The sequence below is a fragment of the Trachinotus anak genome, unplaced genomic scaffold, assembly GCF_046630095.1.
Source record: "Trachinotus anak isolate AG129_WGS33_773 ecotype Australia unplaced genomic scaffold, CSIRO_AGI_Tana_v1 ptg000013l, whole genome shotgun sequence".
Taxonomy (NCBI): Eukaryota; Metazoa; Chordata; class Actinopteri; order Carangiformes; family Carangidae; genus Trachinotus; species Trachinotus anak.
This window is the reverse complement of record NW_027273864.1, coordinates 18,970,152-18,995,598: the sequence shown is the minus strand read 5'-3', so window position 1 is coordinate 18,995,598 and position 25,447 is coordinate 18,970,152. Positions and strand designations below refer to the sequence as shown.

The window sequence follows — 25,447 nt, the reverse complement described above, 5'->3', positions numbered from 1 at the left end:
CAGTTTCCTCCAACACCTCCACCAAACACTCTCATTCATGCCAGCTGGGAGATGTACAGTCCCTGTGGCATGTCCTCAGTCTGCTCTGGAGTCTCTTGCCAGTCATTTAGATCCAACACGTACGCTGTATGAACACCCCAACCACTGTGGAGTTTTCCAAGATTATAGCTGCTTCGATTCACATCATAATTTTTGGTCAGATTGGAACCAAAGTTTATGGGTCGGCTGATCCATTCTAGTGTCACTCACGTCAGTTTACCTTCATTCATTAATAATATGTCCTGAAATATCTGAACTCCTGTACATAGGGTAGTTGCTTTACCTTAATCTGGTTGGGAAAGACACCTTTTCATGGAGAAAATTCTTAGAATGTAATCGTCATCCCAGTTACTTTATACCTTGTAACATTTGGCCCCTGTGCATCAGAACTTCAGCCAGAAAAACCAGTTCATAGCCCAGTGTTAACAAAACAACATCCTCCAGACCTAGGCTGCACCTTGATATCCTGCCTGTGGTTATCACAAACAAACAGTCAATGCACATCCTTTGATAAATCCAACATCCATTTTGAACTAGCTTGAGTTAATGGCAAACACTGCTTTAAATCAAAGTGCACTGACACCAAAAGCATTGCAGCATTGGGAAACACTAGCAGTAGCATTTTCCAAATCCTCAAAGCACCTACAGACTAATCCATGCAACACCGAAGAGACATGTCGACCACAGCAGCACAACAATAACAGAGCCGCAGGATTTCAGGATCTCTTGGCACTGTGCCACAGAGGTGCTTTGGTTTTAGGCCACATTATGTGTGTTCCTGTAAGCTCAAATTTTTTTTTTTTGTTTGTTTTACTTGACTTCTAATCAAGTTAAACAAAATAATAGTCAAGTAGACTTGTTTTAATTTTGCACTTTTGTTGAATATATTTATTTACACATGCTGCATGTATGCATGTGAACGTTCTGCTGTTTTCCTTAATTAGTCGAATATCTGTTGTTGGCTGCTGTTGTGACATAATAGTCATGACTTTGCTTAATTGTGTTAATTGTAGGGCCATCACATAAGCACACTTTCTCCCTCACTGTGCATTTGAGTGAAGAGTCCCAGTGAGAAGTCAACTTTATGTTGTCCCTGTACTCTGCAGGACTTGCCTGAGAACCAGAGAAAGACAGCCAGACCATGCAGGACACTGCTGTTCAAAACAAAAGAGCTCAGTTTGCCCCTACCAATTCCAGCAATTATCGGGACCCTTCCCCCGCCTAAGCCTGACCTCTGCTCTTTGATGGGCCCCACTTTGCTCTAACCCCGAGGACTGACATTCCACAAGTGAGGTCAGTCCTTTGTCTGCATGAAATCAAGGTGAAATTAAGGTGCTGTACTTCCCATCCTATATCCTCTGACCTGTTAGACCAGCTGAGAACAATTTAACACTTTTTCCTCAGGCATTGGGACCTGATGCAAAATATTTAATTTACTGTCAAAAGTGTGTCACCGTGAACACAAAGAAGCTTTCATTTTATACAGCATTACTTTCTGTGGTCCCATAACTTTGAATAGCAAAGTAGAAAAAAATTTCCAGTTCCTACTTGTGGAAAGTGTGGTAAACACTCCAGTTGTTGGCAAATAAGTTTGTAAAAATCACCACATAAATTGCATCTCTTTTTCAACTTTTTCCTTGACTGCCCTACTTGCTGCAACGGTTCTCCTCCCTTCTCTTACCTGCAGAATGAACAGGCTGCACACAGATAGATTTTTTTTAAACTTTGTAACAGATCGGTGGCATATGGAAACATGTTGAGGTAGGCAAATACGAAAAAAAAAAAAAGACAGGAAATGATCTCACAAACACTCCCCCTCTATCTGATTGCTCCCATTTTCCAGTTGAAGAAAAAGAGTGAGTAATGCCTTCTGCCGTTTTTTGGTCTGCCCTACAGTTGTGCTCATGGATTCACAGACTCTGCACACACTGAGACCATTACATGGTGGATGTCTGCTTCATTGCTCTGCAGTTTCCACATGATCTTCATTTCCCAAGTAAAAAGGGCAACACTTCATGCAATATCAAGATGAGTCCCTGTCTTCAAGTGCAGCGACATGGTGAATGTCTTTCATTGCTGCTTTGTGTGTTCATTTTCAACCGCACTATATAAAACCGCTGTGTAAATGTGATTACCTGACCTCTTGCTCATTGCTCATGATGACTTTTTGTCTTTTATATAAAATTAAGACATTTTCACATATTGGTACAGTTATCAGGTAATACATTTGAGCAACAGACTCAACGTAAGGGGAAAAAAATCCTTATTTAAAACAGAAAATAAATCTCTAAGTAACCAGCTAGTACACTGACACACAGCCCTTTGATCTCTACATGTAATTACAGTCTTCATAATTATATTTCAGCTGAATGTGAGGTGAATGACTAAAAAGGGCCCAGAGGATTCTTCAAAATCAGGCTTGAATGCTGGTATGGCGGGGGAAGATAACTGAGGCAGTATAGGATTAGGTTTGAGGACTTCCTAAATTAGAGGCTGAAGAAATACTTGTGTCAAGATATCGTCCTTGGGTGTGTTGGGACAAGTTCAGGATACAAACATTAGTATGACTGTCTAGAAATATTTGAAATCCAGACCAAAGTGATGTCATCTGTGGAATGTGTGTAAATATGTTTTGTCTACTTGAGTTAAATAAGTGGAAATTACACTGTTGCTCCGACAACTATCTGATAGTTTTATGAAAATGAATGTGCTGTGTGTGGGTGACAGTCACAGTCACAGGCGTGGCAAATAAGGTTGACTTAGGTCAAATTTGGTGGTTGAAACTTGAGGAATTCAGTTGTAGGTCAGTTCTATGACACAAACTGTGTCAATTTTACCTGTGATAAATATAAATATATATATATATATATATATATATATACACACACTGCTTTCATTTTAAATGACAGTGAGGCACTGATCAGATGCGGGTTTAAATTTAAGAGTTCATGGACCACAGAGAAGTGTGTTGCCATTTCCTCTGGTTTAACAGTTGGATGAGCGAGTGCAGAAACAGCAAAAAAAAGTTCACCTCAAACTTCTGAGGGAGAAGAAAAAACAATTTTCTAGGGGTATTGGTCAACATTATATCATTAAGACAAAGTTTCTTAATCGACAGAGACAATATGTCTGGAGAAATGTCATGTTTAGACCATATTAATCATTTTAAATATGAATCAGAGACAAACTGTAGTTGTTTTTCAGTAGTGTCTGTGTGGTCTTGCAAACCAGTTCCCTCATAGTGTGCACACTAGCAATTTTTTTTCATGTGTATGTATCAGTGACTATAGCTAAGATCACCTCTGTTGTGTACAATTTAGTCTTGGCTTTGGTTATGTATCTTGTTCAGCCCCTTCTCAGGGTAGTGTATGCACACACATTTACTGTAGCCTAGGACGCACCACACCACATTACTGTATATTAGGCTCACAAATCACAAAGCAACAAATGTATTGGCTTATCTATCTGATGCCTGATTTCTTTTCCCTTTGTATCAAATATGAAACAGATAACTAGTGTCCCCTGACTGAGCTCAATTACCCTGACTGACCTTAATTACTTAAGTAGAAAATGTAATAATCTAAGGTTAAATTACATCTATCCATTCATAAATACATATAATTATACAACAGGCATTTGTAAGAGTCGCAGCAACATCCAAAATAAGAGAATAAATCTTCAATTTGTAAAATGGATTTTTAGCTCTCTGGTTATCTTTCTCTTCATGTAATGTGCATAATTAATACACACGTTGCACTGCTACCGGTGAGATTCAATTGATCAGATCTTGCGAAAAGTGAAAGCGTAAGCACATTTGAACAGGCGCACATTCGTTACAAGTGTTAAATATAGAAAGGAGGAGTGGCCGCATGGTTTTCACATCGTCACATTAGTCTTTTTTGCTTGTAATTTGACACTCGATGTGTGCAGAGAAAAAGCGCTAAGACAAAAGATGCGGCGTGTGAGCACATGTTTCAAACTTTTACAATCCATCTGCACAATAATAAATCGTCATCTGAGTCTAATAGATTATTATGCCTTGAACAACAGGCCACTACTTACATCCATTGTTCGAAATGCAGGTGAAAAATCAAACTGGTGGGTAGTGGAAAAAAAGAACTCTGGTATCATAGTGCAGCGCTTTAAAACAATTGACCAATCAACGACGAGATAGCTAGTAGGCGGGACGTGTTGTCGAGATTGACAGAATTTCTGTTCAATCGGATACGCCGGTGGTCGAGATTGTCCAATCGTGTGTGAGATCGGGCCGCTGCATCCAACGAGAGTGGACTTTCAACGAAGTCGAGAGAAAAGCGGAGACGGGCAGACATCATTTCTCTCTCAGCGTCTTTTGACTATACACACGAAGGCAAAGAGCCAACAAATAAAAAAATATATTTTCTAAACAGGAATATTATTATCTAAATTAATTCACAAAATTAGCCATGGCCGACACAGCTGTTGACACGACCACAACTGCAGAGGTTACAACCAAGGTGCGTTTGATTAAGTTTTTTTTTTTTCTTTTTGTTGAACCGTCGTGTTAAAAGATTTTGGCAACTTTTCTAAGTTGTTTTATTTGTGTTAACGACGTGTTAAGCTAGCTCAGGTGCTTTATAATTCGACGGTTGTAGTAAACGTTACCGTTAACGTTACCTCTCGTAAGTTAAAACAGTAATTGGGGGGGTTTCCTAAATGAATGTTGCTTCGAAATGTCATTTGTCGACAGCCACACGCTAACGAGGGTGATTTCCGAGTGATTGTCAGCTAAATATTGTGCCCGGAAAATCAAACGTAAGTGATGTAGTTAGCCAAAAATGTGTTGTTGAGCAGACAAAGCGGCAGAAACGGTACAGCTGGTGGAGCGGAGCTGCTGCTGTGGGCGGGAAGCCACAGTAACGTTAACGTTACATTACCCGCGGCTCGATGAAAAACGTTCAACATCACTGTTGTTTCTAACGGTGTCTTAATTGAATTACACTTAATCATGTATATTATATATGAGATAGCTTTTTAATGACTACCAGATGTGTTAAGAACGTTTGGCACTTCGGAATGAACTCTTTGCTGAGCCTCGCATTGATCAAGGTGCATGCTTTTATTTTGTAGGAGCTGAAAGAGAAGAAAGAAGTAGAAGTGGAGGAGGCGAAGAAGACCGACAACGGGGACGCACCTGCCAATGGAACAGTGAGTTGAAGACGAGGGCAGGCAGCCTCATGGCCTTTTGTCTTAGCACCCCTCATCATGCAGGTGTCGCTGCACCCGCCTCCCCCTCTTGTTCAGCTGCTCTCCACACTGTGCTTTGTTTGGGTTGTGAAATGGCACAGATGTTATTTAGCAAGCCTTTGGACGTCTCCATTGGTGTCTCTAGTCTGAGGTTTTCCAGAGCTTGGTAGCTAATCCTCTGGGGAGGTAATAAGAGCTCCATACGCATGCCTTTTTCAAGTGTCCCCAGGGGAGTCTGTAGATGTAAGTCCTGGGATGATTTTAACTATGTTACACATTTTGAATTTTTTTTTTCTTTTTATAAGGAAAATATTGTCCATTATCCTAAGACATTGCTTACATCATAAAGGCCCTAACATGGATTGACATTTTCCTCCTCTCATTCAGAATGGTGCTGATCATGGTGACAAAGTGGAAGAAGCTGCAGAGGAGGAACACAAGAATGGAGATGGTATGTTCATAGAAAGCTGTAATTTTGTTGTCAGTAAAAGACTCAAGCAGCCATGTTTAACAAGTTTTCAGTTTGCCTCATAGATATTGTTCAATTGTGTGGCCTTGACTTAAAAAATATATTCTGCTGTCGAACTAGTACAAGTATATCTTATTGTTTCAATTGCATTGAAAGCAAAGGATGGATTTTCTGAAGTGGCAAACTGTCCTTTCAGGGAAGGCAGAGGAGGCGCCCCCTGCTGAGGAGACTGATGCACAGCCTGTGAAGCGTGCGGCTGAGGAAGAAGAGGTGGGTGTACAATGTAATCACTTGTTTTTCCATATGTGTTGACTAATCTGTTGAACTCTTAATCTTTGCTAATGCATGAAATACTCTTTTTTTCATTAGGAAAAGGTGGAGACAAAAAAGCAGAAGACAGAGGAAAATGGAGATTCTAAAGAGGCAGAAGTGGAGGCTTAGATCTCTGCCCTGCAACTTGTTTGCAGCACTGTCTTACCAGCCTGGTCAACATCATGTTGTAGAGCTTGTGCTTTGTTTCTTTGAGAGAGATTTCTTTTTGTTTGCTCCCATGTTATCACATTGCACTGGAGTCCTCAAACATAGTGGCCCTGCATCTTTTTTTTTTTTTTTCTTTTTTTTTTTTTTTTTTTATTAAATGTTATTTATTGGTCTTTAAAATGAGCTTTTTTCTACTTGTACAAATTGGGCCACACCATGAGATCAGTTGTTTCTTTTTTTTTTTTTAAGGTTTTATATGTTAGAAGCACAATCTCTATTATGGCAGTGCTGACCAGATGATTCATACATACAGGCAGCTGCTCACCTCCAAGGCTCATGTTGACCTCTCAGATTCACTTAAAGGACCAAAGATAAGTTTTAAGCAGGGGCTAATGGACAGTTGTTAGCATTATTAGTTGAGGCATAATATTTTGTGTTGAGCTGCTAGTTAATCCTTGGCTTGGCCGCCCTGTTAGCATAACAGATGGTGCAAATGAATAAAGGGGCTCTGTCTTGCGCCTCCATGATAAGACTGCTTGACCTTGTTTTATGGAGGCAGGATTTTGCAATGTTAATTAACCCCTCTTAAATCTTAAGGCTTTGGTCATTTGTTCTGTATGCATTCCACGCAAGTTTGTACCATTTATACTTTGTTTTTCTTAGGTTTTCAATGAGTTTTATGTTATGGCTGGGTAGCCCAGTTTTGTGTCCAAGACTGCCTTTTTCAGAACCAGAAAGACATTCGGTTACTTCAGCCACTGCTTTGTATATTCTGATTAACAAATAAATTGTCTTTTTACTTAAGTTTATTTTGTGTGCGTGTTACCTGTTTGTTGAACATCATTGCCTTTTAAAACCGTGGCTTTTTAAGTAGATGATGTCACTTGACCCAATTTTTTTCTTAACATGGAAAATGGCTGGCTTAGTTGCAGGAAGGAGCAGGAATAAGCTCACTCACTTGGTAATGGAGAAGGGTGCACAGAATCAATGGATTGTGGTTCTGTGTCTCTTGGCTCCCCCATGTGGTGTAGGTAAGGATTGCAGAACATTATCCCTCAAGTTAACTGGGGAGACAACTGCTATAGGCTACAATGATAATATCACAATAATGATTGACACAGGAGTCAAAAATGACAAAATCATCATTTTAGTTTTAACTGAACCCTGAAAAAAAGTAGCTTTTACAGTAACACTGCTAATATTGAGCAATAGGTGGTACCATATAACACAAAAGCTCAAATGTGTGTTTTTTTTTCTCAGGCAAGCTGCAACAGCATGATCCATACAGTTAGTTTCCTCAGAAACATTAGCATGGCGTGCATCCAGTCAGTCCAGGAGGCTTTAATAGTAGGCAATTATTGACACCGCTGAGGCAGCAATAATGTTGGGGTCCTCAATGTGTGAGCCAGTCAATGAAACCATCACAATGAAAAGCTTAAAATAGGTTGTATACCAAAGTTTACCTTTTGTTAAAGCCCTGAAATCAGACTTTGTGCCTGTGTTGAGGCTGAAAAGACAAAGCATACTGTTTGCCATGGCACAACAGACGTAAAAAATGAAATACATGTATATGTACCATTTTACTGATGAAGATGGCTTCTTTAGGACGGAAAAGTCTGATGATTCCCATGAGGAATTTGGCCAACAAATGTAAAATCATCACTATACTGAGTTGATGATGATACTGAGCGTGGTTGAGCATAAGCCTACTACCTTAAGCATGCACCCTTATGATGCCAATTAGAACTTGGTGCTGGCTCTATGAACCCCCACAGTCTTTTCTTTCACTGTTGTCCACCTTCAGGGTTACCCATAGTTCACATGAGTCTTCTCTCTGTTTGCTGTTCTTCTGTTTTGTTCGGTTTCCGACTGAATGCTGATTCACACCCCAGTTTCAACTTCTCCTCTTCCTGATAATGACAAGAATCACTGTCATTATTACAATGGTATGGCCAGGAGTAGGGTGACAGCTCACAGGGCTGTCCATGGCTTAGTGAGGGCCCAGACAGAATTTGCCACCAGTGCACATTTCTCTGTGTTTTTGAAAGTTTGTGTATGAGCGTGTTTATGTATGTCATCCTATTCGTCATAGCTCTGTGCTGATTAAGTAATTAATTGGTATTGTTCTCATACTTGGGGCTTGACCAAGAGTATGTCACTGTGAAATTTCGGAATAGCACACTGGTTAAGTCACATTATGACTGGACTGTATGGAAATTGTTGTTTTTACTTGCTGTTAAGATGTGGAGCCCTTTGAGACTGTAGCTGTGATTAAGCACTGTTTAGCATCACGTAAATATTAAGTATGTTTGCCATAATAATGTTAAAAGAGCTCTGAAGAGGCATTAACAGTGAGTGTGAGTGGTCACTGGCAGCACATTCATTTAGTCAGAAAATCCTGCTTAATGTGTGATGCTAATATGCTAACTCAGAGAAACAGGCAGGTAGACATTCCCTTGGCCATATGACCACATCAAAAACATTAACACAAGGCTTTGAGGGATTACATTGCAGCTCATGCAGACATTAGGCAACTGATTAAAGGAAGAAAAAGAGGGGAAAGCTGTGGTTAGCCTGTATGTGGTGATTGACATTTCTATACTAAACACCAACAAGCAAGAAAAGATGATGCAAGTTTTTTACAGCAAAGAATCAGACACAAGAACAGCTTATCTATACTATAAGAGGTCACTCACGGTCTCTCTCTCTCACACACATACACACATCCATTTGTCCCACACTGCATTCAAAAAGGCCACACATTCATTTGCAAAGGTTAGGAAAAAAAATGCATGGGCACACACACTGTATGAACACACTGGTCATCTATACACATATTAGAGCAGTGGCCAATGTATGTCTGTCTGTCTGTCTAGCTCTGAGAAGAGAAGTGCTGATTAGCGTGAAACAATATATGGAGTTGTGCTGTACAGTGTGCGGCAGGATGTACAGTGCATTTGTCCTATCAGTGATGTGAAGGTCAACACACTCAGACACTAAATGACAGCATGGGAGCTTATGCTGTTGAGTGTGTGTGTGTGTGTGTGTGTGTTTGCATGTGAGGTAAAGTAAATGAAGAGACTTTTCTAAATGTGCACCAATAGCGGCTGAGTCTCGCTTTCGGGGGGCTCACCCTCAGGGGGGGGCAGCTGGTACACCACGCAGAGAGAAGAGTACAGGCAGCCCACGAATGACATCAGGCTTGCAAAGTACATCACTCCCTGGGCCCCACCCACCAGTGAGGTTAAAGGTCCCATCGCCACTGAGACCAGGATCTGAGCCAGGAAGTACTGGCAACTGAGCAGAGAGATGTCCACCCCCATCCCTCGTTTGGTCCCTTCCTCTGATGAGCCACAAAACTGAGGGACATACAGGGAAAGTTTAGTTATAGTCTATGCTAAATCTCAACGATGCATCCCAAATCACAACTGTGTTGAAGCATTACTTGATTATTTTGGGATATAGGCTTATTTCCTTTTTTGCTGAGAGTTAGATGAAAGGACTGATACCACGACCGTCAGCAGTCGATTAGTTCACAAAGACTGGAGATGGAGAAACAGTTAACCTGGGTCTGTAAGGTTAAGGTAACAAAACCTGTCAGAATCTCTAAAGCTAAAGAAATAGTTCAGCACACAAGCCCCGTAAAACCACAATGTGCTTTTTTGTACAGATTAAACAAGTGAGATTTACGATGTTAATTAGTCACCCTTAGAGGGGGTAGGTGGATGTTTTTTACCTTTGGAAAGGCCAGCTAGCTGTTTCCACTCTTTATGCTAAGGTGGACTAGCCTAGCTTCGGACTGTAGCGTTGTATTTAGCAGACAGATATGACAGTGTTATCAATCTTCTCATCTAACTCATGGGAAGATAGTGAATAAGTAAATCCCAAGCTGTTAAAATATTCCTTTAAGTTCTAAAAATACCATCAGGGTAATGACATTTACATACAGTACAATTACTCTACAAACTAGTTAATGCTAGACCTGAACATATCTGGAGACTGACCTGAGGGCTCTGGTAGTATTCACACAGCAGAGAGTAAGGCAGCGTGCATAGAGAGGAGAAGAGCACCCCATAGGTGACACAGAGAGAGAGTACCACATAGAGGTTGGTGGACAGTGTGGCAAGGCCTGTGCCCAAACCAAATGCCAGGTAGGCAAAAAAATATAGAGTGCGAAGAGAGAAACGCTCCTCCAGTTTCTCCAATATGGCTGGAAGTTGAAGAAGAAACAGAGAGAGAAACAGACAGAGCAAATGTAAAGCTGTAAGGAAGATAAATTACTGCACAAATTCAACCAGGGTGAGAAATGACTCTAGAGCAGCACTATACTGACACCCGAGCCATGATGTGATTACAAGTGTAGCTAACCTGAGTAGAAAGCGGCACTGAATGCATAGATGCACATGCCCCAGCAGCCCATGCTAACGCCAGCATTGTAGCGTTGGTAAGCCTCAGAGTCATGTGGTGCCTTGGGGTCTCCTTCGAACACAACCTCTCCCATGAAGTCAGTGTAGAAGAGCAGCATGCCTTCAAAGGACAGCCAGCCTACGGCATGGAGAGAAACAACTCAGTTCCCTCACAACTCTAAATAAATACAAAACAGGCAGCTGGAAAGTTGTTGCAGGGTTTTTTACTAAACTGAATTTAAATGGAAATAATTTTTCTCACCCAAAAAATGATTAGTGCATAAACTCCGCAGAGAGGGAGGCATCCTGTAGATGGCTATACACAGCAGCTTCATTGACATTTGGGATTCTCCTGTCTCCACGTTCTCACTCAGATCACTCTCATATCGCACCCCATTCAGCAAAATGTTTGCAACCTTCAAACAGACAGGCACTGTGTTAAAAAATGCTGTGGTGGGTACTGACTAAACAGCTGTTGCCATTTTCAAAATGTGTGTCTGACCTGCTGGCTGAAGGTCACTGTTCTCCTGCGTCCATTCTCCAGCCCCACAATCTGTGTTGCCATGGGCTCCTCAATCAGCGCAAGACTCTGGGGTCGCTTGAGGATACCAGCAGTGGAGCCCCGATGTGACCCTGCAGCAGGTTGAGCTCCAGCTCCAGCTGTGACCTGAGGTGCTCCATGAGACTGTGCATCTCCATCAGGCTGGGATGCTTCAGCATCCTGAGCTTCTCCAGCTGGGCAAGACACCACATCAGCCTGGGTCTGTCCTGCAGGATGGCTCTCTGCCCCCTGTGTGGACTCCTCAGGAGGAAGGGAGTCCCCTGGAGGCAGGGGTGCGGTGGTGGAGTTGGGGGGCAGGGCCTGTGGCATCTGCGGACCTGTGTAGCAGTCTATGAGCACACTGTCTATATAGGAGGTTCCTAATGAGGAGGCAAACTCATTGATGCCCGTGAGCGAGCTGTCCCTACTTATAAAGCTGCCATATTTTGGAGTGAGGGGACTCAGGGGCGATATGGGGCTAGCGAGGCTGAGGCCACTGCAAGAATGGGTCAGAGTGCCAGGAGGGTGAGATTTTGTGAAATTGTAGCTGTAAAGACCGTCCTCGTCTTCCTCATCCCGTCCCAAAGCTGACCCTGGGGGAACAGGGGGAGAGGGAGGAAGAGGAAGGCTGGGGCTCTTCAGATGGTTTTTGCTGGAGTTTTTGTTTGGCTGGCTCTTTGGTAAGGGCCGTTCAGGGATACTCATCAGAGTCATGGCTGTGGCGATCACCAAAGTGACACTCGTAAACAGGTATATGACCCGCAGCTGCCCTCCCATTGATCTTCCAAATTGTGTCTGGTCCCAGTTGATACCACCCACAATGTAGCCAAATCCACCTCCTAGTCCTGTATAAAAAATAAGAATAAAAATAACAGGGTGCTGAAAAGACAACCTTTTATTTCACTTTTTCCAATAGCTGCTGATTTCTTAGAGCTTAACTTCTGCTCTTTTCACCACAAAATCTTAACAGAATATCAGTTATAATTACCATCTTCTATCCTACTACTGTATAAATTATACAGTATAATCTGCTTTGTAACCATGTAAAGTGTTCCTGCCAGTTACCTGCCAGCAGTGCATGGATGTTCAACCCCCGATCCTGGTCTTCCGGGCTGCACACATCCATCATGTAGGCATGGCTCGGGTTGTCGGCTGAATCAGCACTGAAGTCCATCAGAACCACACCACACACTGTCAGGACAATTCCCCACTTGTGATTTGAAGCTGTGTCAGCCAGAGCACCTCCAATGTCCCGCCCGTTCAGCACCAGCGTTAGACCAACCAAAGCCCCTATGAACGAGCAAAGAAGAGGAAAGTTTTTTTTAATGTCTGAACAACAGTTCAACAGACAACTTGCTAAGTGGAATAAAAAAAGCTTTTGTCTTGGGCTTGGATGCTACAAAACAGGGTTAAACAATGGGGCGATGGAGACTGAAATATCACAATATCCTGGGCTTTGCGGCTACGATTTTAATCAGCAATCTGTCTCTTGAAGGTATCTACATTTTTGGATACGGGCTACAAAATCACTGGAGTCCCATTTTAACATTGCTTACCTATAGCCAAGGCAAAAATGAAAGGTCTCCTTCGCCCAAACCGGGATGTACATCGATCACTCCATGCTCCTATGAGAGGCTGAACGAGGAATCCTTCCAGCCAAAAACAGAGGAGAGAGTTAGAGGCCACCGAGCAAGTGCAACAAGATTATTGCGTTTCACAAGTACAATGTCTCACACATCACCTTCCATCAGTTCTTTGCTTACCGAGTATGGGGCTAATAAACCACACCAAGCTGTAGAACTGATCAGGCAGGCCCATCTGGAGAAGCACAGGAGTCACATAAGCTGTTTCCATGGCATAGCTAAATTCAATACCAAACAAGATGCAGCCATTGAAGAGTAGCTCTTGGAAGGTACGTCTTGGGGGAAGTTCACTGAGGTCAAGGTGGTCCAGGGGACAAGGTGTGTTGGGCGGAGGAGGTGGAGAGGGTCTTATCAGCTTCCGACGCTTTGGCTGTCTTTGGAAGTTGTTGGCTCGGTGACTGAGGTGCCGAGTGGTGGAAATGGGGAAGCTGGCAGTTTTGGGAAGTGAACCCCTCCAGATACCTTCCTGAGCTGTGGATAACCTCCCTCCTGGACTGGCCAAAAGGGGGTCACTGGGGGTGCCCATGCCCGGAGATGACATCTCTCTCAAGCCAGCTTACACTGCAGCGTAAAAAAAAAAGGTTGATAAACACTGTCAAGTTAAAACTCAGACATAATTAAAACTTGTTCTGGCTTAATTGTTCAAATCAGAGGTCATTCAAGAGCACCGCAATTTGACATGGTGAGCATGTGAGTAACTTAGTGCTGCCGATGGTTGTGTAGTGATACCAAGAGGACACTGCAGTCATCAGCAGACAGCAGCGATGGCACAGCAATGATGGGCACGACGCACTGCAACCAATGCGCATGTAAGTGTTGTGCGCAGGGTCCATGTGCTCGGCGTGGCTGACTACAGCAGTGTAGGATGCGGCACCGCTCTCATGAAGCCTGTTTCCATTTTAATTTTTCATGGAGGAAGCTCAGATCGGGCACAATGGAGCCGCTGGGGGTTATAATGACGGCTTTAAAGGCAATCGCAAGGATAACGTGTCACTATGGCTCAAATGCTTATGAAATATTTGACCAATATACAATCTGTTTGCAACCACGCAACCGATCGAGCAATTCCTCTAAAGATCCTCGATATTTTCCTGGACTGTGTCTAAAGGTGACGACCACACAATCCACCCAGCCGTGTTAGAAGATGAAGAAGGCGTGCAAACTGAAACGTGAAAGATCATAATTACCTTACCGGGGCGACTCGTCATTTATTGCGGCAAACAGTGTTGGTAAACAGAGAAACCATTATGATTTATAAAAAACGTAGGCTGAATTACAGGAGTCATGATTATTTTGTTTTTCTTTTTTGTTTTTCCTTTGATGCAGTCATCCCCTGCTCTCTCCTCCGTCCCTTCTCTTTCCCCCCTCTTCTCCTCTCCCCCTTCGCCTTTTCCTCTGGTCTCTCCTGTGACGTGACGCCCCTCCCTGCAACATCAGCACCGGCCACCGGCGGAAGAGTCCCAGCTGTACTTATCTAACAGATCTAGCTACTAGCTACTTTTCAGATGAGGATTTTACATTTAAGATGTCAAAGACATTTCCCCTCTAAACGTCTGAGATGGTTCACAGTGTTTTGTATCCGATATCTGTTTTTACCCCTCTTTTCTCTCCCATTACTGATCAAATAACCCTGCAAATTTATGTTTTGACCCACTTGAGCCCCTGTGTTGGATTTTTACTGCCAAACTGTATGTAAAGTTGTTAAAATTAGCTCCGTCCTGACGACCTACAACAGTAAAAGGCTGCTGGACTCTGTATTAACAATTTATAACAATATGCAAGTCAAAGAGCCACAACTTTCACTTTTGAAACTTAAAGTACATTTTGCTAATGTAACTTTTCTCCATTTACTTAAGTAATATTTTTCAAATGCTGAATTTCCAGGAGTATTATATTTTTGTATTTTAAGGATCTGAGCATTTGCTATAAGCTACTACTTCCACCACTGCCAAATAGATCTGAAAAAGGAGAGGAAATCTCACAGCTGAACATTTTAGCCTTCACTCTAAAGGCTTTCCATTCTGAGCAAGGTTGACAGTTTTCATTATCTATGACTACTTTACAGAGTGGAAACCGGCACCACAAGGTTATAGACAATGCACAATATGTACAGTATATAATCTTAAAGTAATGAGTAGTACTCCATTACATTTGTTTTAAAGTTTTGATTACTAGTTCAGCTTGTTAATACAAAATAAAACCACTTTTACCAGCAGCAACATTAAAGTGATGCTTACACATGTAACCCAATAATAGACCATACATGTTTGTATTATGGGTGATTTTTCATAATAAGTACTTTTGCATTTAGTCCTTTAAGTGCATTTGCTGCTAATACTTCTGTAATTCTATTCTAATAATGTGTTGAATGCATGACTTTTACCTGTAACATTATATTTCAACAATGTGATATTAGTACGTTGCACTTACATAAAAGATCTGGGTAATTCTTCAACCACTGGAATTACATTTAGATGAGACTTAAATAGAGATTTTCAGTTGACTGACTATTAAGTTTGTGTAAAGGTACATATACTGTAGTTGTTACTTTTATAAGCACTTTATTGCAATTTGTTTGATTGATATGAGGTTTGAATATAGTATTGTACACAAATAGTGTACAATAAGATAATTTGTACAATCTTAATGTAAGGGGACAAAAGGGAAAACTGCACATGACAGAATTAAATAAATCAGCATCTTTTTTCAGTTTTATGTGTAGATTATGGATTCAGTTTTCCCTTATGTTCATGTCACTGGTCACATTATCTTTTACTGTCTTTGTTCAGTTACGTACCTTTACTAAACTACAACAATGAGCCAACAGGTCTTTTTGGCCTGAGTTATTCAAATAACAGAATACAAGCTTGTTTAATTTGTGCAGTTTATTTGTGTTTCACGAGGTTATGATCAAACTATCTTATGTAAATGGAATGCAGTCATTTTTAATGCTATCAATTACACCTGTGCTTTTCCTTCTATGACAAACCGAGATGTTTGCTGTGAAAAAGGTTTGTTGTTCTGCAGTAAATTCGCTGGTGCTTGTACTCATGGAGAGACTGTGATTGTCAGCAGCAACAGTTAACAAACATACAATGCTTTGTTTGTTTTTCTATATTCTTTACAAAGTATTGGTTTGGCTCACCTGATGACTCTAATTTGAACCTTTCAGTAGGTGGGGCTGAGAAGTTACATGGTCAGAAGAGTGGGTTGCAGATTGCTTTGAGGCTGTGGGTCTCAGAGCTTGTATTCTCTTTTCTTCAGTTTTAAGTTGTTATTGTTGACGTTTTTCTGGGTCTGTGGTTTCCCATTGTTTCTTTTTGTAAATACATGCCACCATTTTTACATTTACTAATGCCTACAGTGCTGCATTCTTCTACAGTTCTCCAGTGTGAACCAACATCATAGATAGATAGACAGATAGAACTCATTTTACAATGCTGTAAAACACCGTGGGGAACTGCAGCTCAAATAATAAAATGTTTAAATCATAAGTTTATGAAAAAAGGGAAAAAAAACATATATAATTATAATATAACAGAGGAGTTCTGTTATATACAGGTATGTCATATAGAGATATGAGAACATGTGGGCATAAAGTTGACAGTAATTTTCCAGTAGGCTTATTACATCAAAAGTTATAGATACCTTATTTCATTTCATAAACTATATTAGGATGGACTAGTCCCTGTAGAAATACTGAAGAGATTTTAGGGCCACCTTTGTAGGCTCATCTTATCTAATTGAATTGTAGTAAAATAATCTGGACTGCAGGTTGTCCATGTGGATACAGGAGAGGTCTCTGAAGCATAATGTAATGAACTGACTGTCACTGAACCGAGAGGTATTTTTATTTTTTTCATGAAATGATTTCTTTTTGGGGTATTATACACATATAGAAACATAAAAAATATGCTAAAATATGGATCTTCAGATTAACTATCTATAGCTCTCAGATAAAAAAAATGAAGTGCAGCAGTAAAGCGGCAGAAAATTAAAATATCCAAGTAGAAATTTAAAAAGACATTGTCATCAGTGTGACCTTAAAGCAGACACACGACCTCCTCAAGGAATAGGCTACTAGAAGACAGGCAGCTGGGACATCATAAACAGCGACAGAAGAAAACGAAGTCCATGCCATAAAACCCCTTACCTTACCTTACCTTACCTTACCTTTGAGCTCACCTGTACCTCACCTTATGCAACCTGCATTATGAAAACCTGAATCATATAGAACATTGGCTTCTCAGTCACCACTTTGAGTTAATGTTAATGTTAATGTTATAGACTTGCTAGTGAGCAAAATTGTCTCACCAATGAAAACTTGAAGAAATGGCTACTGTTAAAAAACAAATTGGAAAAAAATAAATAAATAAATTTAAAAAATGGGTTTGATGAGATCCACGTGTTTTGAGTTGCCTTGGCTAAGCCCCGCCCCCTCTCCACCCACCGTGAACTGTAATTGGCTGATTCTCCAGCACAGGCAGGATCTGATTGGACGGCAGCGTTCAGGGTGAATGAGGAAGCAGTTGTTTTGCAACTGCTGTCCGGTTGTTACTCAAACACACTTACTGTCAGGTTATATATTGTTGTTACGTCGTTTTTTACTTTATCCAGTCGGTGTCCTGTCGGTGTAAGAGAAGTCACAGAAAATGGCAAACGTCGACCTTGCTCAGGTTGGAAAGAACTTGGTGAAGAGCGCTGAAACTGGAGAGGTGAGCCATGAAGCTGTTTAATTTGAAGGCTAAAATGTACAGCTGTGAGTTTTCATCTTCACATATTCTGTTGGTCTGTGTTTAAGATTGCTCTGCTTTAGTATAGCCTAAAGCCGAGCTGGCAGGTTGACTTGCTCCCCTGCCGAGACCCACTCCATTAAACCTACCATTACCTCTCAGCAATGACATAATTGTTGTGAAATGACTCCTCCACTGTGACCTTATAATGATCTGATGGGAATCATCAACACAGTTTGAAACTATGGTGTATGATTTCATAGATAAAAAATACACTTAGTGCTAGCTGTCTACAGCCATTTCCCTTCATGGTGGTATTGTGTCACCTGGTTTGTGTGTTTTTTTTGTTGTTGTTTTTTTTTAGAGTGAACAATTAAGCAATTCACAGAAAAAATATTGACTGTTATTTGGATCGTAGATAGTAGAAATTATCAAAACTCTCTGGTTTCAGCTTCTCAAATGTGAATATTTTCTGGTTTTCGCATTCTCCTATGACAGTAAACAGATTATCTTTGGGTTTTGAACTGTATATCAGACAAAACAAGGCGTTTGAAGACATCACTTTGGGCTCTGGAAAATAGGAATGATTATTTTGCACATTTTAGTGACCAAATGACTAATCAGTTATTCGAGAAAAAAAAAAAAAAAAAAAAGATAATTTCTTGTGGTTTTTTTTCTTCTTTGTGTTTCAGAGTGTGGAGCTCCGGTCTCTGTGGCAGGACCAGCCTGTAGTCTTGTTCTTCCTGCGCAGGTTTGGCTGCCAAGTGTGTCGGTGGATGGCATCAGAGATCAGCAAACTGGAGCCAGACCTGAGAGCCAACGGTGTAGCGCTAGTGGGCATCGGACCAGAGGAGCTCGGGCTTCAAGAGTTCAAGGAAAGACAGTTTTTTAAAGGATGTAAGCAGTACTTACATATTTTATATAAATAATAGTTTTTGTCCTGTGGTCCAGTCTATATGGAGCTTTTATAATCATGGCAAACACATCCTGACACACAGGTATTCATTGGGAAATTTGGTCCACTGAACCTATTTTTACACAACAGGCCCAGTTAGTCCATTTTGTTTCTTACTATTCATACATGTTAGAAAGGATTTTGAAAGTCAAATAAAATTTTATATTGGGAAATGTATCAAATGCAAGCATCTCTCAAGCTTGCTGTCACTGTCAAATATGCATTAGATTTTGAACTGTTTATGAATCAGTTTCTGTTCAGAAATCCATTTGTTTTTATTTTTTCCTGTTTCTAGAAACACTGAAATCAGGAAATCTGTGTTAGACTCGAGGTAAAACAAAAATGGTAAAAAAATCTTTCCATAGCTTCCACTCTGATGTAACAACCCTCACTTGCACAGACAAACTTAGGTAACAGTAACATAGGGCATGCCACCAGGATTCAGACATGGTTAGTAAGCCCATCACTCTTGTGCTGTGATAAATGTAAATAATCATCAATCATCTTCTCTTTTAGCCATTTATGTGGATGAACAAAAGAAAAGCTACAAGGATTTGGGCTTCAAAAGGTGAGTTCAGTAAATCCATGTTCCTTGCATGCAATGGAGAAGCTGTTTGATCTATATGAATCACAGGTTGCTTGGACACCGAAGTGAATTGCTTTCATTTTTCAAAGATGATTAGCTTTATCCTTGATTATATTCTTCAGAACTGCAACGGTTAGTCAATAAATCAATCAGTCGATCCACAGAAAATAATTCAGCAAAAAATGTGATAACTTATTATTTCTTCAAGTAACTTCTCAAGTAGCAAAGCCAAATATTTTCTGGTTTCAGCTTTTTCAATGTGAAGTTTAGATGCTTTTCTTTCTTTCTCTTATATGATGGGAAACTGAATATCTATGTGGACAGTTTTATATCTTACAGACCAAGAAAATAGATTCATTGATGAAAGTAAAATATCATATTACAGTTCATAATGAAGTGACTAACTTTGACCACTGATTAGCTGCTTTGTGATGATCTCCAATCTCCCTCTCAGGTACACAGCCTTAAGTGTGGTTCCTGCAGCTTTGGGGAAGAAAGTACGAGATGTAACTGCAAAGGTAGGTATACTCATACTGCCTACTGTCCTGTGGTCACAGAAGCAACAGTAGAGTTGCTTATCCACAGATTAACAGCTGAACTGGCCGTCTTTTACTGCATGTTGTCTCTACTGTTTTCAGGCCAGTGCTGAAGGAATCCAGGGAAACTTCTCAGGAGATTTGCTGCAGAGTGGAGGCATGCTCATTGTGGCAAAAGGTATATTTAAAATACACCAGAGGGGGATATTAATCTGTGTTGTGATGCGCTAAAAGAGATAAAAGCAATGCTGGTTTGGAAGAGATTTCAACATGTAAATGACTTTGTAGTAAAAAAAAAAAAGAAAAGAAAATAAAAAAAAAGAAAAGCCAAATATTTTTTAGTGTTAAGTTTGCACAGTCATTTGAATGAGGGCAAAGAATTAAGCTGCAATTAAAAAAATGCTATTTTACATTCTCTCCTCTAGAGGGCAATGCTGCACCATATGAGTGTAGTTTGGTTAGAGGCTCATAGTTACCTCTCCAAACCACTTGCCCTTAATGTTGATGCTCTGCAGGGTTGCTGCCTTTCATTGTTACATTAGAAGAATTAAGGTTATTTAAACCAATTAAACTATTAAAATTGCAAATGACACGACTGGATGGCGTTACAGAGTTCAGGTAATTTATTTGCTTGTTGGAGAGGATTTTCTAACCTGGTGTGGTGGTAAAAAGTTAGTTATTTTTCTCTTATTAGTATGTTTTTACAACTAGTAGCGCCTCGATATGTAATCTGTGCTATATATTGTATTGAACTTTTTGCTGTATATTATTAAAGTTGTTATGTTTCAGCCTGAGTCACGAGTTTGCCACAGCATATTCATAACTGTCTTTTATTACATGGTTTGAAGTCAGCAAGCTGCTTTCTTGATGATACTTTCTGAATATGTTTTACTCTGCAAAGGTGGAGAAAAGGTTCTACTGCACTTCATCCAGGACTCACCTGGAGACCACGTACCTCTGGAGGATATTTCCAAGTCTTTGGGTATCTCAGCCGAAGTAACAGCAGGACAGAGGCCAGTGGTAAGACATCCCATGATAATGGTGTCTTATGATGATGCACATTATTCCCATGTTCCACTTCTTATCCCTCCCCCACTATTTTCACCATTTCCCCTCTTCAACTTAAGCAGTTTAGTGAAGGGTTAAAAATAATATGAGCAAATGGTTTTATTGCGTTTACTGAAGCACATTGGCCTGAGCCACTGGTCAGCTTTTTCAGGAGACTCTGTTTTACGTCAGTAGGGACACATGCTTCAGAGGAGCCTCTTCACAGACAATTTCACACTTATTACTCCATCTTCATGGTCTGTCAGTGATGATCTCAGGCTATACCTAATTGTACTTAAAAAGCTATTCAAGCACAAACAAGAGAAGTTATTATCCAACTTCCATATAAGTGGTATAACATGGAAAAGCAGCACTGGCAGCCTTACCCAAGATTTATGAGGTATTTATTCTTCTCACAAAGACCATCACAAAGCTCCTGCAGTGCTCTACAGAATTAAATGTAGGTTTAACATACCAATGATTACTGTTATTATTTTAACAATGGAAAGTTTTAACACGTAGCACAGAAGAGCAAGATGTTTAAATCGTGACCTAACTTTTCTGAGATAGAAAATGCTTGCCTCAAATAATAAGCACAAGCTTCGTGCGTTCACTATGTTTTTATCATTATGGTAGAAGCTAATGCTGAACTTTGCATCTTAATGTGCACAGTCTAGAAAGGAAGGATGAGTTTACCTTGTTCAAATTTGATTATCACTCAGAGATGGAGTAATAAACAGCCTCTAATAACCTCGCTGTCAAATATATCATGCAACGAAAAAAGAGGAAAGAAAGACACAGACATTTACAGAAGTCGTACATGTAAAGCAGCACATACAACACACAGTTTCATTTTTTGAGCCAAAAACAACAACTTCAATGATTAAGAAAGGATTTTTACAAAACTAAGAAGAATGCCTCATTAAGTCTTAGTTTAATCAGGGAGAACTGTTTTTATTTCTCATGTTTAAAAGCTAACTGCACATGTAGCGCCAATCTCGTTTTCAGACTGTAGCAACCTGTTTTGAATACTGAGCCTTTTTTTTTTATAAGAACTTGGTAACAGATCTTGGTCTCATTTGATTTTTAAAGAACCTTGTAACCTTTGTAAGTTTTGCTATTGTGATATAGCTAAAGTTAGCATTAGGAGCTGTTTACTTACCAGTCTAGAAGAAATCTTGTGAGTTCAGCACCAAACTTAATTCCTTTACTTGCCAAGAGCTGTATCCAGTATAGAAAGCAACCATTTATTTTTCTTCTATTTCTGTCACTTCTCCTACTGAAGTTACTATGCTAACCAGCTAGCTCTGGTATGGTTTTCCCATCCCATCACTTTTTTTGTGTTGAAGAAGTGGCACTACTGAGAGGGTGTAATATTACCTCTTGCATAGCAAATACAACGATGGCTGAGGCTCTTGGCAAGACTGGTAAGTAGACAGATGTTATGGCTAATGTTGGTTATGTAGCAATAGCAAAACTTACAAAGAGCTCAGAAAATATGAGAATACCATGGAATGCGAGGTTCATGTATTGAGTCTGGATCATTACAGAGAAGAAATACTGCATTTTATCATTACTTGGGTGTATAATGGGATACATTGTATAGACTGAGCCAAAAGATGCAATCCTAGTTATTTTACTTTACAACAATTTTGGAACATAATGTAAAACTCCAATGCACAAGTAAGTGCTAAGATTCAGGGGGTTGCAGACATTTACATGACATTGTAGATATTTTTTAGTTTACTACAATTTATGACTACAGCAAAAAAAAACAAAAAAAAACTGTAGCAAATCTTTAAGAAGAGAGAAAGAGCCACATTAATGATTCCAGTTTTGTCAATATATAACAGATTATAAAATAGAAACTACCATTTAAAATGTAGCCCCTCATCCATACCATAATAGCACATTTAGAACCAAATTGCTCAGAGGTAATGAACCTTATATCTGAAGTCCAGAGAACTGGGCGGTTTGTCCTGTGATCATCAGGGCTTTGATGCAGGCCCATGACATCCAGCACATGGTCTTCAACACCCTTGCCCCCTGGCTCTGTTGCTCGCTTCCCACAACGCCCACTGTATCAGAGCTCTTGTAACATGTACAGTAGATTTTCCCCATGACCTGTCTGAAGACAGAACAGAATCAACCTTGTTTTCCCTGAGTATCAAAACATGGCAGAAAAGTGCGAGTCACAAGCTAGCTGACATCATTGTGTGGAAGGGGCCCTGAAAAAGTTAAAGATTTATACAGAGCGAGGTAACTGACTGATCCGGGTAAAATCAGGGTTTTTGAGTGATTTACCAGTTTGGCATTCAGAAACAATGGTATCCTCTTGTTTAACCTTTTGCTGCTCAAACATGTCATAGACAGTATTTACTTCTTTTAAAGCTCTCTCATCTGTGTTTGGAGGTCAAAACTTTCAAATTAATATTATTTCCCTGAGGTATGACATGGGTCTCGATTTCAGTACAGTGATTCTGATCTGAAAGTCATTAACAAGTCATGTTTTTTAAGGTCCTGTCTGTACAAACAAAACTTCCTACAGATGTACTTTTTATTATAGAAATCGAATGGCTCACCTAACACCTTATCTGTAAGTAAGTTACAGATAAGTGATTAAAATCAGGGCTTGGGCTTTGTGGTCTCCAATTGGACACATCCTGTATCACTTAATGACAGCATGAAGAAAGCCCTGAAGAAATAATGTGTTGACATGTAACAGTGATTTCTGTTAAAAGCTATTTGACCTCTTTTTGAAAGCTGGGGCTCAGCTCCAGTTGTGTAGCTGCAGGATTTGTTGAATTTCAATAGAAGCATGTAAGTCGCTGCTTAGCTGCTCTGCTCAGCTTTAAATAGTTTCATGGTTGCATTCCAGCAGGTCCCAGCAAAAAAAAAAAAAATCACTCATGGTCACTAAAAGACCGCTGGCTGTTTTCCAAAATGGATTTTGGCAACAGAAGCTGGAGACTGGTTTACCTTTGGCCTTTTTATCAGAGGCTGAATTAGTATACAAAGGCAAGAAGTGGCCTGGGAAGTGGAGATGTTGTCTTCAAATCAAAGACGCTGTTCAGAGGCTCACGTGGCTTTAATGTTCACATGTTGTTGACACTGGCCTTATTTCCTCATTGTTTGGGTCCCACCGATTGCAGTTTGTGTGTAAAGTAATCATTAAAATAATAACAATTGCAAACCATTTTCCAACCACCTACCATTTTCTTTCTTTTTCTTTTTCTTTCTTTTCTTCTGACCATAACCAAACCCAACATGCAGAAAAGTATGAACCTAAACATTTCATCATTTTACTGTTTGCAACCCACTCCCCTGGGTCTTGTCACCCACAACAGGCCTATCCCTTTTTATATTATTGTGAGTAGTGCAGGTTTTCCAAGGGGTTTCCTACTATCTGTGCCACGCCCTGTAGTATTTTGTTTGTATGCCTTTTGACTTGTTGTGTCAGAGGGTTTGGATTGGATCCAGACAGCCTCTCAAGCATGGACAAAATAAATTTCAAATACAGCATTCATCCAACAACACAGCACAGATTTCTTCCAAACCTTGCTGTTTTTCTACTGCCATATTGTTTCGCTAATATAACATCACGATGCTGTCAACATGATTTACCATGCTGCAAGGGCATTACGAAAGTTTTAATGAAAGAAAGTCAAAAAAATCAGATGAAGAAGAAGTTTTCTCTGACTACGGGGCTGCCCTCCCCAAACAGAACATTAGGGTTAATCATCCCAACTGATGTGTAAGAGTAATGTTTTTTCCAACAGTTTATTTGAGCAAATATGAAACAGAAATGTCTTCCAAGAAAGAAAAATATCATAAACCTATAAAATAAAATAATAATGTCCAGTGCTTCTTTTGTAGGGTTGTTCTCCATCACTGAGCAGTCAAAAGAAATATATCAGCCCTTATCAGCCCACTGCAATACATTGTGGCCATTATGTGCTTGGGGTTAGTAGTAAGTGTGTAATTTTGCCATCAATAGAAGCTAATCTATAATTAAGGTTTTGGCACCAAGGTTGAATCACTTTTTTTATCAATTTGATCCAGCAAACTAGATCCACTTCACTGTTAGTAATTGGACTTGCATGTGAAGTTTCAATAACATGTGCCTCTTATGCATCAAACGCCCTTTAAGTGCATCGCTCAAGCTCATTATTTGCTATTTAACCTCTGTACTTTCTCCCGCAGTGCAATGATGATGTTTGTACACGATGAAGATGGCACCTCATACCTGAACAACACTTTGGGAAACTGAAATGGAGATTTAAGGAGTGCAATGTTGTTAAATTTTTGAAGTGATCATAAAACTGTTGCCAATATTCCTAATTTCTTTGTGACAGTTATATATTATATTATTATATTTTCTACAGTGAAAGCTATGGTGATATTCCTTTTTACTCATGACCTTTTAATATCATTCATTTTAAACCTAACTTATCTCACACTTACATGTTGATCACAGTGTTTTGTTTTCTTTTTTAAAATTGGAAATTTATGAATTTTATGTAATTGTAATAAAAGTTTAAAATCAACACGTTCAGTTTTTTAATTACAATACATATAAATGCATGATTTTTCTTTTCCAGTTTGTGAATGATGTTTCCAGTAAATTCAAATTATTATCTTTTGGTAGAAAAAATAAATAAAGCAAGCTTAGTTGTACTAGTTTATCATTGCATGTTGCGTTTATTTCATCCTTTTTTCTCATACAAAGAAATCTAAGCATATTTGTGTATAATTGTTTCCATATGTTGATCAGTAATATCCATTG

At 39.9% G+C, this 25,447-nt stretch overlaps 3 protein-coding genes across 5 annotated transcripts; 2 read left to right on the top strand and 1 right to left on the bottom strand.

Annotated features, from left to right (window-relative positions):
* The first annotated feature begins 4,338 nt into the window (after window positions 1-4,338).
* On the top strand, window positions 4,339-7,023 carry LOC139630267 (prothymosin alpha). The gene is made up of 5 exons (XM_071493534.1): window positions 4,339-4,535; window positions 5,149-5,226; window positions 5,653-5,716; window positions 5,931-6,004; window positions 6,104-7,023. Exons 1-5 carry the CDS (start codon window positions 4,485-4,487, stop codon window positions 6,173-6,175), a joined length of 339 nt encoding a protein of 112 aa, XP_071349635.1. The 5' UTR covers window positions 4,339-4,484; the 3' UTR covers window positions 6,176-7,023.
* A 322-nt stretch (window positions 7,024-7,345) lies between these two features.
* slc45a1 (solute carrier family 45 member 1) lies at window positions 7,346-14,201 on the bottom strand. Of its 3 annotated transcripts, none has more exons than XM_071493531.1 (10): window positions 13,992-14,201; window positions 12,925-13,365; window positions 12,718-12,810; window positions 12,227-12,451; window positions 11,123-12,006; window positions 10,883-11,036; window positions 10,583-10,759; window positions 10,219-10,424; window positions 9,348-9,573; window positions 7,346-8,124 (listed from the first exon to the last, which is right to left on the bottom strand). In XM_071493531.1, the coding sequence occupies exons 2-10, from the start codon at window positions 13,343-13,345 to the stop codon at window positions 8,096-8,098; spliced, it is 2,415 nt and encodes an 804-aa protein (XP_071349632.1). In that variant the 5' UTR covers window positions 13,346-13,365; window positions 13,992-14,201; the 3' UTR covers window positions 7,346-8,095. The 3 variants fall into 3 exon arrangements, with proteins under 3 accessions (XP_071349632.1, XP_071349629.1, XP_071349631.1); XM_071493528.1 differs by lacking the exon at window positions 13,992-14,201 and adding an exon at window positions 13,534-13,673 and having other exon boundaries at window positions 7,894-8,124; window positions 9,313-9,573; XM_071493530.1 differs by lacking the exon at window positions 7,346-8,124 and having other exon boundaries at window positions 9,179-9,573; window positions 13,992-14,132.
* A 3,113-nt stretch (window positions 14,202-17,314) lies between these two features.
* On the top strand, window positions 17,315-25,208 carry prxl2b (peroxiredoxin like 2B). The gene is made up of 7 exons (XM_071493533.1): window positions 17,315-17,519; window positions 18,230-18,434; window positions 19,009-19,060; window positions 19,533-19,596; window positions 19,717-19,792; window positions 20,516-20,634; window positions 24,865-25,208. Exons 1-7 carry the CDS (start codon window positions 17,457-17,459, stop codon window positions 24,889-24,891), a joined length of 606 nt encoding a protein of 201 aa, XP_071349634.1. The 5' UTR covers window positions 17,315-17,456; the 3' UTR covers window positions 24,892-25,208.
* Window positions 25,209-25,447: the final 239 nt, after the last annotated feature.